Source organism: Mus musculus, chromosome 12 (assembly GCF_000001635.26).
Source record: "Mus musculus strain C57BL/6J chromosome 12, GRCm38.p6 C57BL/6J".
Lineage (NCBI taxonomy): Eukaryota > Metazoa > Chordata > Mammalia > Rodentia > Muridae > Mus > Mus musculus.
Window position 1 is genome coordinate 117,241,088 of NC_000078.6, and position 16,135 is coordinate 117,257,222.

The 16,135-nt window shown below is 46.4% G+C and overlaps 1 protein-coding gene, 1 long non-coding RNA gene and 1 other non-coding gene across 4 annotated transcripts in view; 2 read left to right on the forward strand and 1 right to left on the reverse strand.

The window, feature by feature from the left end:
* The window catches only part of Ptprn2 (protein tyrosine phosphatase, receptor type, N polypeptide 2), a 792,473-nt gene that overhangs the window by 755,393 nt on the left and 20,945 nt on the right, over positions 1-16,135 (forward strand). For both annotated transcript variants that reach the window (XM_011244019.3, NM_011215.2), the window contains 4 exons: positions 6,570-6,689; positions 7,447-7,613; positions 12,516-12,569; positions 14,459-14,523. In XM_011244019.3, the coding sequence (XP_011242321.1) occupies positions 6,570-6,689; positions 7,447-7,613; positions 12,516-12,569; positions 14,459-14,523 (406 nt within the window). The remainder of the gene's footprint in view (positions 1-6,569; positions 6,690-7,446; positions 7,614-12,515; positions 12,570-14,458; positions 14,524-16,135) is intronic.
* Gm5441 (predicted gene 5441) overlaps positions 1-16,135 on the reverse strand; it is a 102,492-nt gene that overhangs the window by 6,567 nt on the left and 79,790 nt on the right. The gene's annotated exons all lie outside the window — the stretch shown is intronic.
* On the forward strand, positions 9,730-9,798 carry Mir153 (microRNA 153). The gene has a single exon (NR_029563.1). It is a non-coding gene; the product is annotated as a microRNA 153 (primary transcript).

Here is a 16,135-nt window from a genome sequence, read left to right on the forward strand (position 1 = left end):
CAACCCCCACTCCTCCTCAGAGTACCTCTCACACAGATCCTCCCCCCATTCCTCCCTCTCCTTCCCCTTTGAGAAGACACTGGGTATCCAGTCCCCACCCCACCTCCCCACCCTGGCACATCAAGCCCTGTAGTGACTGGCTAGTTTTTATGTGTCATAACAGTCCCCTTTCCTCACCCCTGTCCTCCTCTGCCTCCTCTCTGTCCTCCTCCTTCCCCACTCCTCCTCCTCTTCTTCTTCCTCTTCCTCCTCCTCCTCCTTTTGTCTGGAAAGAAGAAAGGGGAGGGAGACAAAGGGGAGAGTGTGGTGCCCAACAGAAGCCCTTCTCTCTAAGGAGACCCCACACATATTCACTTGAAAATGGGCTGAAGCCTAGAGATGTAGAATTCTAGGTGACCCCCAGGTAGCATTGTGCATGTGCCAAACAGCTGGCAACAAATCCTCCTGCAATGTTTGCACGTGGCTAAACAGAAAGAACTTGAGTTTGTGGGAGCTGCTGTGTTACAAGAGCCCTTCAATGATATCGTGGTCAACCCCAGAGAGAAAATTAGCTCAACAAGCAATCAGGCTGATACGTCTGTTTAAAAGAATGGTTCGATGGTTTCTGGTGAAGTACAATATTCCTTATTTTTTTTGTTTTGTTTTGTTTTCTCTTTTCCTTGGACAAAGCATTAACAGAGGAAGCAAATAACAGGCAGAGGTATCACTCCCCAGCAGACTCTACAGTCGCCAGGCTTGTACCCCTGTGGCTGGTGGGCACAGGATCTGCTCATCAGCTATATGATGCATGCTGCTTCCTATCACCTCTGTGTATCGGCTCTAAAGTGGGTAGATACCACACTAATGTGTTTCCTCACTAAGAAGATGTCAGAGTGTTGGTAAGATGGCTCAGTGGCTAATGGTGCTTGCTGTCAAGACTAACGCTCTGAGTTCAACCTCAAGGAACCCACATTGTGGAAAGTGAGAACTGACTTCCACAAGTTGTCCTCTGGTATCCACTTGTCTGCTGTGGCATTTGCGTGCGTTTACAAACACGCAAGCGTGCGCGTGCGCGTGCACACACACACATCACATCACATAAGTAAATGTAATAAAAACCTGAAAGATGCTATTAGATCGGGATATGGTGGCATATACCTATAATTCCAACTCTCAGGAGACTAAGGCGGGAGGCTTGTGACATTGAGACCAGCCTGAGGCTGGGAGGAGCCCAACGCAGGACACCCGGCCTCTGTAAGCAGGATATCCCAGATGAGCTGTTTCCATTTTTGATCTACTTAGTCCCAGGAGTCATCAGTGAGCATTCTTGGGCGTCTGCCATTGCCTGCCTCCCCCTCCCCCTATCAATCACTCAGCATCCTCTTCACTGGACTCAACCCAAAGCAGACACGAGATGCACAGTCATGGTTGGGAAGTGCCTAGCTTTCTCTAGAGAAAAAGCCGTCTCCCAGTACAAACCTTTGATAATGATGACTTTAAATTCTCCCCCCCCACACACTTTTTTTGGCACAGATATACAGTGTTCTTCCTGGTTTTTGTTTTGTTTTGTTTTGTTTTTTTGTTTTTTTGTTTTTTTGTTTTTTGAGCCAAATCTCTGTTGTCAATGTTTAAAGTGTTTAAGGATTTTTAAATTTTATTTTATATGCATGAGTGCTTGTCTGCATGTATGTGTGTACAGTGTGTGCATACATGATGCCTACAGGGTCCAGGCAAGGACATCAGATCCTCTGGGATGGAAATACAGGTGATCATGTAGATGCTAGGAACTGAGTCTAGATCCTCTGTAAGAACAGCAAAGTGCTCTTAACCACTGAGCCATGTCTCCACCTCCACAATGATCCTTTTTAAAAACTGTATTGTGTTTTTAATTAAGCGTGGACTGTATGGTTGAAATGGTAACAAGACTAGGATCTCATCTGTAGGAGATGAAGACCTAAAGGTATGAGCATGGGTAGCTCCAAGGCAGGATGAAAGTGTCCCTGTCGCAAGAGATCTGGGTAGAGAAAGTGATGTTCTGCCCAAGGAACAGGGATTCTGCCCTGAAAAAAAAGAAAGGCTTGACTTCTCCTTTACCTGGCTCTCCTGGAGCTTTGACAGAGTGTTGTTGTTGTTGTTGTTGCTGCTGCTGCTGCTGCTGTTGTTGTTGTTGTTACTGTTGTTTTGTTTTTTTGTTTTTCAGTTATACATTTTTGTTTTGGTTGACTAGTGAAATAAGATTAAAAAGATGTCCGTCTGCTCAGTTCCCATTCTGAGTCAGAAATGCCTCAGGACCCCTCTCATCAGGGCCTACAGCACAGTATGATATTATGGGCTGTCAGCATCCCATCTGCAGAATTCACTCATTACAGCTGAAGGTTCACACGTAGTGGCCCTCATGCCTTCACATCTGTGCACGCTCTGGACTCCAGAACACTGCTCTTGAGTTTGACACTTGAGCACCTTATGTGAGTGGGTGGGTTGTAGGAGCTTGTTTCTTTGCCAGGACAGTCACTCAGCAAGGTATCCTCTGCTGTGCTGCCATGTTTTCTGGGCCGATAGTGTCCCATGGTGTGAGTGCTACCATCCTATATCTTGGCTGTTAGGAACTAAGCATGGTATTCCAACCTACTCATCTCATCTCCTTTGATCTGTACCCAGAGTCAGAGGGCTCATTCTTAGGGTGCACCACTTTTATATTTTGAGGAACTCATTTGCCACTTCATGCCCTGCCCTGAATGCACACAGCTGTAAAGCTCATTTTCTGTTTCTGACCAACACTTGTGCACGTGTGCATGCCTGTGTGTGTGTAAGGGAATATGTATGCATATACAAGCATAGAGACTAGAGGGCAATACCAACAGCCTTTCTCTGTTTATCCCCACCTTATTCTTTGAGACAGGGTTTCTCACTGAATCTGGACTTTGCCAGTTCAGTCAATGAGTGCCAGAGACCCATCTGTCCCAGACTGCCCAACAGGGGGGTTATAGAAATGTATGTACCCCCATGCCTGGCTTTTATATGAATGCTAGAGATCTAAACTCAGATCTTCATGCTTGCCCAGTTGGCACTTCACCGGCCCTCCTCATGGTACTGATGCACACTTTTCTGGTGATCTAGTTGAGCGTCTTTTCTCATCTGTTGGACATTTTCACATCCTAGAGATGATGTTTATTCAGACTCCTTGCCCATTTTCAGTTGGGTTGGTTTTCCTCTGCCAGTTAAATATATAGTCATTCTAAATGACTCTGAGGAGACGCAGTGTTTCTTTTCATCTGCTTTAGTTGACTTTGAATGGAATTTGAACAGAACTGACATTTTTTTTCAGCACTAATGGACAGTTACGACAGTCCAGTGATATACCCCTAAGTGTACTCATTTGCTTGACCTCCTATGACAAAGAAACACAATCTGGTTGGATTAAAATATCTAAAACACTCTCCCACAATTGTATAGGCCAAAGTTGGGAACCCAAACATGGGCAAGACTGTGATCTCCAAAACTTGGGAAGAATCCTTCTTATAATTCCTTGTAGCTCCAGGCATACTTTGGCTTCCAGCTTCCAGCCCACCCAACTTCCTTTGACTGTATCTGCCACTATCTGCTTTCTCCCTTTCTATAAGGGAGCTATCCTGGGGAATTAGGAAGGGCTTTCCTCTGGCAGGGCCTTATCTAGTCTGTATTTCAATAGCAATCTTGTCTTCAAACAGGGTGGCAGGAACAAAATCTAGAGCTCCAATGTGACTTTTGGGAAAAACACAGTTCAACCCACAGTGAAGAACAATAGAGTTCTAGGTCACAATGGGTTTTTCATGTCAGTTGGGTTAAATAACAACCAAAGAGTGCATTTCATGTTGTGTAGATAATGCTCTAAATTACTTCCTTTGACTCCCCATTTGTTTGTTGCTGAGCAAACCTAACAAAGATCCCTCTGCAAGGTAGCTGAACCAAGTGTCCTTAGAAGTTTCTACACCTCTGGTAGATAGGACATGACCACATCAGTTTGATAAGTTTTACTTCTGCCAAGATCCACTGGATGTCATTTGTCTGTGGCACAGAAAGAAGTTTTAAAGGCAGACTCCAGGACCTTGGTGCCCAAACATGCAGGATGACACTGCTCAGATCATTCTATGGCTTTAAGGCAGGTTCCAGGGGGAGACACTGCATTTGAGACCAATGCGCACAAGATGGGGCACCCCCAACTCTTTCCTAGCCCACAGCCCACAGGCTGAAGTCTATATCTGGGACCCAGAACCAAAGGTTCCATCCCTTTTCATCCACTCCAGTAGATTTGCCTCCATCTTGCTGGTGGAGGGTCCTGCTCACTGCCTGGGAACAGTGACCCACTGTGACTCTGCAAGCAGAGGGAGTCATCTGTGGGACTGCAGACACCAGGACCTAACACAACCCTTGCCTATTGCTCGGGACTCCCTGCCTTGTCAGAGGTCTCTACCCACAAATGCCTCACACCTGTGTTAGATAGCGGAGGAAAAGACCAGGAATGTGAATGTTTTACTCTCTGATACTCAAACAGATGAAAGCCTCAGAAACATGAGAAATATTGATTCATGGTTTACAGAAACTTGCCAAGATGAATAAATGTGGAGAGATTGAAATTGACTTGACTGAACTCTTATAGCACCCCACATTCTAACCCAAAATCTGAGTTAAAATCACCAGCCAGACAATGTCAGTGAAGACTGGAGGTGGGCAGCGAGGGCCCTGGTTTCCTGCCTCGGAAGGGACACGAGAAAATGTCATCAGACTTTACAAGCAGCTTGTGCCCAGCCAGGCTGCGATCTATCTGATTTAGAAAATTCCCTCTTTGCCTTTATACATACTGACCTAAAAAGAAATATTATCCCCTAGGGTGCCTTTGAGATTGTTTGTTTAAATTAAGTTTCATTTGGATTTAATCTTAACCAAATCTTCAGAGAGCCAGGCAGGGCGCCCTGGAAGGACACTGTGTGCGAGCGAACCAATCAGAGAGGCTATAGAACCTGGGGGACCCCTCTGCAAGCGAAGGGCTCGGGAATGTCACACGCGGGCTGCGCAGGCAGTGTACTAGATGATGGTTTATGGTCTAGATCATTGTATTTTTATTACACTCATAAAATCTGTGTTTCTCCTCATTTTCGTAATGGCTTCAATGAGCGCCTCCGCTTTCCAAAGGCACAGTAAATCGTTCCGTGATGGGAGCCCTGATTTGGTGGAGCAGGTTGGAAAGCTTACAGTAGGAAACATACTCAGAATTCTCATCTTACCGGACTGGCACTGGGGCAAAACGAAGTGTGTGGGCTCAAGTGTGATTCATACTTATTTGCGGGCTTTTTCGTAAATACTTCAGGAGGTTTCCATTAAATTCCAATATAAATGATACACAGGGAGATGCCTTAAGAGTATTGACTCTTTCAATCCCACAGGAATATAAATCAATACAGAAGGAGGAAAACATGCGCACACGTCTGACTTTTAAGATGTAATTTAATGGAGGAATCTAATAACCTGGATGGTGTTGAGAAAGCATTTTCTGTGTGACATGCGTGTGCTCCTTAAATAACAAGATCTTAATCAGATTTTTACATCTGCATTTAAAAGAAGTAGAAGCTTCCTGGGATACCAACTTTAAGCCTAAACGAAGGTGCTTGTAGATACTTCTGTGATGTTAATTCAGGACATGGCTGGGAAATCAGAGTGCTCTTCATCCTGTACTGTACTGTGCTATGTTGACAGAAGTCTACACATGCCATGCCTGAGTAGCACCCTCATAAACACCTGCAACATTGAACACAAAGGTTTGCATCTCAAAGTAAAAGGTTGTGTTTACAAAGATGGTGATGGAGGGGCCTTTCCTCAGAACGAGCAAGTGTGCTGTGTGTGTGTGTGTGTGTGTGTGTGTGTGTGTGTGTGTGGCTTAGATGTGGCTCCTGTAAGTTATTACCTAAGTTTTGGATTGGTGTCATCTGAATGGTACACAATGTTTGGGCAGACTCTGTGCTGCTCTGTGACTAAAGGCTTCCTCAGAGCCCATTTCTGATAGGATAGCTAGCTCCTTGATGACCATGTGGACCAGCATGACCATCAAGCAAACAAACAAACAAACAAACAAACAAACAAGCAAATGAGCGGCAACTGCCTTTAGTCTGCTTGCAGAGCAGAGTGTTTTTCACCAGGCTCATCCAGCCTGAACCAGTTTTGTATTGTATTCTAGAAAGTTTCTTTTCTAGACCAAAAGTTGCCAGGTGTGATGATACACTCCTCGAATCCTAACACTCAGGAGGTGGAGGCAGACAGATCTCTGTGAGTTTGAGACCAGCCTGGCCTACAGAGTGAGTTCGAGGCCACACAGTGAGACTCCGCCTCAAACAATAAAGTTGGGAAGCAACAGCCAAGGAGTATCTGGGTTGAGAGCAAAACTCATTGAGTGTTTTTTAAAATTATCTCATGGAACCTATAGACCATTGAGATAATGTATTCAGAGGGCTGAAGCAGCTGCAGTGTGCAGGATCTAAGGAGAGAGAAGTAAGTTCCTCAGGAGTGGGATATTGGAGACTGTTTCTGACGGGAGTAACCACAAGTTGTATCACCTGCAGATGGTGTGGGAAAGCGGCTGTGCAGTCATTGTCATGCTGACACCCCTCTCCGAGAACGGCGTCCGGCAGTGCCATCACTACTGGCCCGATGAAGGCTCCAACCTCTACCATGTCTACGAGGTACCAGGACCGGGTGCCTACTCAGGGGCGTGACAAGAAGCATATGTCTCTAGTCCTCATCCACAACCTAACCTGTGGGGCTAGGACATCCCCAGGGAGGGCTGTCAGCACGTTGACATCAGAGGGATCCAGGTGTTATACAGCCAAGAGAGCCAGTGCCTTACACTGCAACCTAGTTAGGGATAAACTCAAGAATAAATGCTGTCATTCCATATCACAGTTGTATTAAGTCTCAAGGCTGATAAGAAGAAGAAAAAAAGTCTGTCATGCAAAGGTGGCCCAGGTTTCAAATAACAAGTATTCAGGTGAGGTCCATTTTCACAGAGAATGCTGCCCATATTCTAGTGGCTGGTGGGTTTCTTGCCTGAGACATGGGTCTGTAGTATTTGACCTTCCTATAAGGGGCAGATTTCCCTTGCTGGGTTTCCTACACATACCGGATGAAGGCAATAACTGTGGTGTTTAAGGTAGGAAGGACTCACATGGGGAGCATGTTAGAGGTCTCACAGGAGCCCTAACAGTATCACTGGGAAGTCATAGTCTCTAACCTTGAGAGATACAGGACTCCTCAGAATCTGCTGAGTCTTATGTCCCCTGTGTCCCCTGATCTAAACCAGCTAAACTCAGAGCAGAGGGGACCTTGGGGCAAAGCAGACCTCACCTGTCTGTCTCCTCGCCATAGTCTCCTCTCTCCCCAAACACAATGCTGTGCTCTGCAGTCTTGGGCTCACGAGCTTTGCTAATCTGTCCCCACCAGGTCAATCTAGTCTCTGAGCACATATGGTGCCAGGATTTCCTGGTGAGAAGCTTTTACCTGAAGAACCTGCAGACCAACGAGACTCGCACGGTGACCCAGTTCCACTTCCTGAGTTGGTATGACCAGGGAGTCCCTTCCTCCACGAGGTCACTCCTGGATTTCCGCAGGTAAAACAAAGAGCATGCTGCAGACTGTAGCGACTAGAGTGTGTGGGCTGGGCCAGGTCTCTCAGGTTTTGAGATGCTGCCTCCAAAGCAACAACTGGGCAGGAAGAGGAAGGGAGAGAGGGAAGGGTGTGTGTAGTTAGTGCCCCTGTTCTGTATGAGTGACTGTCCATCAGTCCATCAGATAAAGGTGAGGCAGCAGGCATCGTAGAGCTCTGCAGGTCTAAGCATAATTTAATAAGATTCTGAGACCTACCTAAGACTTTTATCCCATACAGTTTAGTAAAGTCAGATTTTTTTTTTTTTAATTTGGCGACTCATCTTCCAGCCAGGCTAAGGAAATTTTGCCAGGGAAAGGCCAGGTTCTAGAATAGAGAGTCTTGTATAGAAGCCTAAATATATCGAGCACATGAATGTGTATGTGTGTTTAGTGCAGTTTTGAAAGTGACAGTCTTTTTAATGCACTGGATTTTTTGTTTGTTTGTTTGTTTATTTGTTGCTCCAAATCAGCCAGCCATAAAAAAAAATTGTCTCCTTTCAAAGTGTCTTTATTGAGCTGTTGAGATGAATGCTAGACTTTCTTACAGGAAGATATTGACGGTGTAAAACAAAGAAAAATATGAGGTAGATGAGCTGTTTGCCCATCACACTCGTGATAGATAGGTCAGTGCCACCCAAAGTGGTAATAAGTGCAGAGACATCTTATCCATGCCAGTGTCAAGTTCTGTGTCTCACAAGTAGCTAACTGGAAGCCTGCTCGTCCAGCTGCCCTGCAGATTCTCAGACAAGGAATTAGGGAGCCAGGGCATGGCGTTTTACAAACTGTTGTGTCACCAGATAATATGACAGTCTCCAAGCCTGAAGTCAAGGAGAGTGTTGAGATAGAAACAGAGCCAAGATGGGCCTGGGCTGCTTAAATTCTCATCTTACAAATTCTGATTAACATGATGCTACTTCTAGTCTACACTGAAAAGAATATTTGCAGACTGGGTCTCCCTATGTAGCCTCTGGCTGTCCTGGAACTCACAGAGATCTGCCTGCCTCTGCTTTTCAAGTGCTAGAAATAAAATTTCTTTGTCTGAATGAGACATTCTTTGAAAAGAAATTTCATGAAAGAGTTTAAAGAAAGATGGGAATTTGGTACCAAGGCTAGTGGCTCCTGCCCAGTTGTCACCTCCCCATAGGAGCATTCAGAAACCCGAGAATATCAGAGAAACAGCCACAGCGCCTTCCTTCCTACCCCAATTCCCTAGCCACCAGACCCTTCCCAGTACAGACCTCCTGAAGATACACATAGGAAGTCTTTTGCTTATGACTGGCAAAGTGGATGCAGCTATGCAGATGGCTGTCCATCTCACTACCTGTCTCTTAAGCGCATCCAAGGGGTTTGCACATATATGTGTATAGGCCCGTGTCTGTATTCATATATGGAATGAAACATACCCATATCCAGCCCTCAAGGTTCATGACACTTCATGGAGAAAATTTGAATCCCCAAGTCTCCCCAACTCCAGAGTCTGAGATGACATGATCCAAGGTTTATGTAACATCATATATTAAACAGACTTTGAACCCCCGTGTTGCAGGCTTCAGTGGGGGAGAAAGCTGCTCTTGAAGCTTTGTGCAGGATCCAACAGCTCACTTGAGGACCCTTTTACCCTTTCTTTATCCTGGATAGTTGGCACAAATGACCACACTCTCTGGATACCCTGGCTTAGAAATAAAGTTGCCAGTGTCAGCTAGACGGATAGGAAGCCACCTTTGTGGACCCCACCTTGTTCAGGGGAGGGGGGTTCTAGTCTTGGAACAATAGCCTAGTGTTCTCAGCAGGCCTAGAGTGTGTGTCAGGCACCCAAGATGTGTAATTAACTGTTGCTGGAGCCCAGGGGGCATACATTTACACTTTAAAGAGAAACTGCTAAGAGATAATTAGAGTCACATGTGAGGGCTTGGCTCTACAAACCTCTCTTCTCTCCCCAGTCTCCGTGTTCTCTCTCCCTCCCTCTTTCCCTCCCTCCCTCTTCTCCTCTCTGCACCTCTTGCTGTGTTCCATGCATCCACTAACGCTGCTCACTGTCAAACCGACAAACCCTTACTTTGCCAGCTACTTAGCGGTGGCCGGTGTCATTTTTGTGACGTTGCAGCTAGTAATATGAGCCCAGTTGCATAGTCACAAAAGTGATCATTGGAAACTGTGACTGCAGCAGGGACATGGGGGCCCCTCTCTGAGCCTCTAACGACCTCACCTGACTTTGCTTGCTGTTCGTTTGCATGGCGACTCACTCAGTGACCAAAGGGTTGGTTTGTATTGCTAACGGTTCCTTCTTGGGGCGATCCTCCTGCAAAAGTCCACATAGTATCCATTTCTGCTCAATGTCGGAGACCTCGCTTGCTGGTAACCTGTCTAAGAGCAAAAAAAAAAAGAAAAAACAACAACAAAAAAAAAACAAAAACAAAAAAACAAAACAAAAACAAAAACAAAAACACAAAAAGCGAGACAACTGTGTATTGCTCATCTTCATGAACAACCAGCCCTTGCATCTCAGGTCCTCGGATGAACACACGGGCTCTCTGTGGGATGGTTTTGCTTTTCTATCTGTGGTATTTCACGCTGTTATAACCTGTGGTTCCTTGTTAATAAAGTTCTAAGCTATAACGCCACAAGTATTTCCATCCACTGTGTCTCCCACCCAGCCCCGGGTTGCATGTAAATATGTCTGGCACAGGGTGGGGTCTGGGGCGGGTATGAACATTTCAGTGAGATCTCGAAAAGGCCTCCTGGGGCAGTCAATCCAGAGAAAGCACACCTTAAGCCTCCTGTAGAGGAAGATAGGACCGTAGGAATGGAGATTTGGATGGCAGCCACTTAGCCTGGGTCACACTCCTACCTAGAGAGATCGTGAGTACATTTTGCTACCACGGGTGTGAGAGTTAACAGTGGTCTGCTTTACAGATCCCTTTTCTTACAGTGCATCTTCTCTTGCTCCCATCCGGAGAGCAGCACGGAGTAAACCGGGTAACTAGCCATCTGTGGGTATGCAGACCGTTTCCCAACCCACAGCAGCTAAGCATACAGTGTGGCCAGGAGTTAAAGGCATGGGTCTGTGGTTGTTCCTGTTAGCAGGGGAACTCTGCAGAAAAAGAAAGCTTTTGAGAGGAAAGCCACCCAGTGGGCCTGGCCCCTGGTCTCACAGAGCTTTGTGCCTGCCAGGCAAGGGCTCCATCTCTGCCACACCTCAACCCTCAGCACAGGCTCTAGTTTCACGCTCTGTGTTTAGCACCTCTGTGTGTCCAAGCTGGAACCCAGTGGGGAACAGGAAACTTTAGCAGGAGAGCCAAGTGGATCTGCTTTCTAACCTGGTTATTTTTCGGTATCCTGATATGTGGGCTCTATTGAGAGGGAGTTTGTCTCTGGTTTCTCCCCTCCTCCCATAATGCACCTCACACCGGTGACCACAAAAGGCTCTCTCAGAAAGGACCAAGAGAGAGCACACTTGTTTTGCCCTCATAGTTCTGAGAACTCCCCCTTTTTGGAGCCTCGGTGGGTGGTCCGGAGGCTCTAAAATGGTGAAGGTTTTTTACAGATTATATAGACAGAGCTGCCAGAGACCAAGAGCAGCTGAAAACAGCTTTGAACATGACCTGTCTGTAGGGGGCCATATCTTATCCAGGCTCTGCATCTGCCCTTCAATTCCCATTTGCTAGTTCCGTCGTGGGGGGAGGGGGAACTCAGACTTCTATCAGAAGTAGCTGAGTCTAGTAACACTGCAGTAGAAGTCAAATTTAAAAAAAAAAAAAAAGGAAAAAAAGAAAAGAAAAGCTTTCTGATATTGGGCTGCCTGATACTAAATTATCTACTCAGTGCATGGGCTATAGGACACAGGCTACTGCCCCCTGCCCTGGTCCTCTCTGCTTGGAGGCTTGCAGCCACAGCTGATTGATTTCCACTCTCCACACACTGTCACCGGGCTTGGGCGGCAAAGAAACGTGACATAATCCCATTTCTTGTTCAAGGGGAAACTTTTTTTTTTTTTTGTAGTGTCAATTTTTTTCTCCCTAATTTGAGTCTCATGGTAGGAGGTCACACAGCACATTCTAGAGTATTCACCCTCATCACACTTTTTTTCCCCCTTCCAGCAAACTCAGATCCTGGTCTTGCTTTTCTTGATAAGAATATTTTACTGAGAACTTTAATGTGCTTTGAAAACTTCTTTAGTTTCACTGAATTTAAAGAGTAATGCTTGGACATTGTACTATGAATGAAAAACAAGCCCTCTGGTTGAGATATGATTTGGTGGACAATACCTTCCATATCTCATGGATAGTACTACGGGTCCAAACTTGAACAGTGAAATTACTTTTAAAAACACCCCCAATTTAGAAAAATAGAAAAGACCATCTTGAGTTCCTTAGAATGTTCCTCAATATTTACATACTTGGTCTCAAGCTAGAAGATAAGATAGGATTTTTAGGGTGTTGTTTTTAGATATAATAATGTCATATTTCAGTGTGGTAAATAGACTATAAGACTTTTGAACACACAGGACAAAACTCAGAGTTTCCCAACAGGAGCCCAGTCACTGGAGCCATACATAAGGTTACATGAGAAGGGAAGAGAGAAAGCCTGGAGGGTGAGGCCAGAAGGTACAGGCCTGGCTCCTGTACCTGTGTCCCAAAGCCTAGAGCTCACAGTGGTAAAGGGAGAAAAAACACTCACTCTGGATGTCTAAGATGTGTTTTTAAAGCTCGTTGACTGAGTTGCCATTGAAAGGAGAAACAGATCATTGAGCTAGATATGTAAATCCCCATTCTCTGTGTCTTACGGACTCTGTGCTGCGGCTTGCTGGAGTTTGGATGACAGAGTCAGCATGATGTCACTATAACTTTTATCTCTCTTTATTTCAGAAAAGTGAACAAATGCTACCGAGGCCGCTCTTGTCCGATCATTGTCCATTGCAGGCAAGTATAACTCAACATGGATTACATTTTGCCGTTTCAAAACGTAACAGAGACCATGACAGTGCAGGCTGAGCTCTCTGGCTGACTGGAGAATGTATCTAGCTGGTTTCTTTAAGAGAAACCACAGATATAAACTTAATTTGCCATTCTGTTTGGCTAGAGGAAGCTGTGAATCTTTTTGCCTTTGCACATGGACTAAATAGTACCACGGGCTGTCTTCTACTTCCAAATGACCACACACACACATGCCTTATTTTTTCTTAAACCCTCTTGATGCTACAAAAAATTGAGGACCACAGGTTCAGGCATGTGACTTTATCCCAGTCACAAGATGAAGAATGCCTGGAGATACATTAGGAACAGTCTATAAAGACAGAGCCACCACCAACACTCTGCTCACAGTGGCCAAGGCCAAAGTCATACCAGTGAGAGCTCAGAGGACATTCAGCCTATCAGCTCTGTCTCTACGGACTCCATACTCAACAGTTCATGGTGAAGAATTTACACTCTGTTTTTCTAGAACTGTCTCATAGAACATGCCTTTCTGCCTGGAAGATCTGGTCCTAAAGGTCAAGCAGTGTGTGTGTGTGTGTGTGTGTGTGTGTGTGTGTGTGTGTGTGTGTGTGTACACCTGTGCACATCTGTGCAAAATCTCCAAATGCTTCTGTCTTTGAGCAGGGAGTGAAAATAGCCTATGGCTTCGTGTCTCACAAAGCAAAGCAAAGCATCTTTCACCTGTAAATGTTCTAAGACAAGCTGCAGATTGTTGGAAGATTTGCATCGTATTTCTTAAAATATTCTGAATCTGTGCCACTTGCAGAAGTGAGCCGTGTCAGGCTCTAGGATGTCAGCAGCTCCTTGTCACAGCACGCGGGATCCTGAAAGCCCACGTGCAAGTGAAAGTAGTGTGAAGCGTCCCTCAGTGTTAAGCGTCCCTTATAGTGTGAAGCATCCCTCCTGCCAGCTCACAGCATTTGGGGGAAGCTGTGAACACTGACTGAGGGCCTTCCCAAACCCCTTGGGAGCCACAGCGCTAAGTCTTCCTTAGCTGCTTCCCCTTAAAGTTGCAGCTGATTTGCCAAAAGTCTACATGTGAAGCATCCTCCGTTTAGGAGAGGCAAGGTGTTGTATGAAGACAAACCCCCGTGATGGAAGAGCATGCTGAAAACTCACAAGACACTGCTGTAACATCTACATGGGATCTACATCTCATGAGAGAAGATGATGCTATAGGCCACTGTTCCCCCCAGAAAGGCATTTTCCTTCTCTTTCCACTTACAACCGTGAAGACGCGATTCAAAACATGATTTCCACAACTTGATCTTTCAAGACGTGACTCTTAAGACTCTGGTCCCAGTGGCAAACATCCCAGTTTTAGCTGGTGGTGGGAGGGAGCATGAGAGGACGGTGCTTTCTGAAGAACACAATCTGAGATGAATGAAAGGTACCCTTCTCCCTCAGAAGGGAGGGCGTCTGGAAAGGCGAGCCATGTGTTTTGGTAGGAGTGGGGTGAGCGCCCTGCTCTACCACCCAGCCTTCTCCACCTGGCCACCTGCTGGCTTGGAGTCACAGGATACTATCAGGGATGGTAGAAGGCAGATGCTATCTACTTCCGGCACCAGCAAGCTTCTCTTCATATTTTTCCCCTGACAAAATGGGCCACATCTCAGAGTAAAGGGTGGGCGAGGAGAAACAGCATTCTGAGAGAACCGTTCCTGGCCCCCCTTCTTCCTGACTGTGTGTGTTCTTTGCCCTCTCTCCCTCTAACATGCTGTCTCCCTTCCTCTCCCAGCCCCACTTGAGAATGAGGAAGGACTTGGCTGCTGGCTTTGCTGAGCCTGTTCACACAAGGGTAGGCAGCCTTTCACTCTCTCTCCTTCTGTTGACAGTGACGGCGCCGGCAGGAGTGGAACCTACGTCCTGATTGACATGGTTCTCAATAAGATGGCCAAAGGTGAGAGAGGGATGGTGTTGCTATAGCAACATGGGGAGCACTCTCCACAGGAGGCCTTGGAGAGAATTAGCCTATTGCTGTCCCTTTCCTGAGTCAAGTGGTGTTGAGGCTGTCTGTGGCAAGTGTGCTTATTTTTGAGATTCGTTCTTTATTTTAGGTGGAACCAGCACCCATAGTGTGTCTGCGATAAGGGTCTGCCCCTGGCAGCTTGATGCAGTGTGAGGAGGCCAGAGGGCAGCCTTGAACCTTCAAACCCTGTTGTAGGTCAGCACATCCTTGCAGCTGTTTACTGGTTTTGCAAGGTGTGATTCAGACTTCTTGGCACAACAGGTTCTAATACCACCAGTATGCAGACTTGGTTTAGAGGGGTGGCACCTAAGAACAGGTTCTAATACACTAGTGTGTGTGTGTGTGTGTGTGTGTGTGTGTGTGTGTGTGTGTGTGTCCCAGCCTCACACAGGCTAAGTAAGCCCTGTGCTTCTGAGCCACACCCTGACCCCTCACAAGTCCTCTTAACACCCTCCTTAAGACTCAAAATGGGTTGCAGGCCTAGGATATGGGTCCTAGGACTAGACTAGAACCTGTCCCTCAAGAGGACTTCAGGCATTCCTGGGCTGGGTTTTGAACATTCCAACCCGATACTTGGCCCACAATAAGACTTTCTATATCTATAATGACTAAGCAGTTGTCTTGTGGAATTCAGACCATTGAGGGAAAGGAAGCCAGGGATAAAGTTAAAGGAGCAGGCTCCATCACTCCTGGGGACCTGCACCCTGAGAACCCCAGGCAGAGATGCTGGGAAGGCCCAGCTCCTGCCCGCCTGCCTTCACCTTGTCCCTCCTGACTGATTCATTCTATAGGTCTACGAAGCACAGATCTGAGTAACTCAGTTACAGTCTTGCTCATCTGTGAACCCTTGAGCCTGCTAAGCTGCCCTGGAGTCACTTGAGCCACTCCCCACCCCCCACCCCCCAGGCTCTGGCTTCCCCTGCTGCTCTCTGAGCCCCCCCCCCCCCCCCCCCCCCCCCCGCTAAGCTACTTGCAGGAATATGCAAAGACAAAAGCCAAGCACAAAGCAAAGGCCCTGTTGCTTGCTCACAGCTTTTAGGGATGTTGTTTGGCAGAGCGTCTTAACACAACCTTAGCATTTTTCTTACAAACTTCTTTCTCCTTATCTATGAATGCTGCTCTGGCTCCTTGGAAACATCTTTTCTCTTTGCGAACGTGCAGTCGCTGATGCCTGGTGCGGGGGGTAGCAATCAACAGGACTCACGTACTTTTTCTCTTATCGCCCATCCTGTATTTGCTCTCATGAACATAATATTTTCCTTTTGTTACACCAAAATCCCCTCAGAATGATACAGACAATTTTAGCTAGATGTTTTCTTTCATGGCTATGCTTGCAGGGTGCTATAAAAAGCTCTTTGGCAAACATTTCATACAGAAAGATGGCAAACAGCAGGGTGAGCTCTTAAGGTACCAGCCAGCGTTGGGCCTTAGTGGGGAACACTGGGTTGGCGTGATCTGGCATGGAGTTTTAGTGACTCCATTCACCTCCTAGAGAAAGAAGCAAGGGCAGTCAGTTGGTCAGGCCCAGGGGGTGGGCTAACTG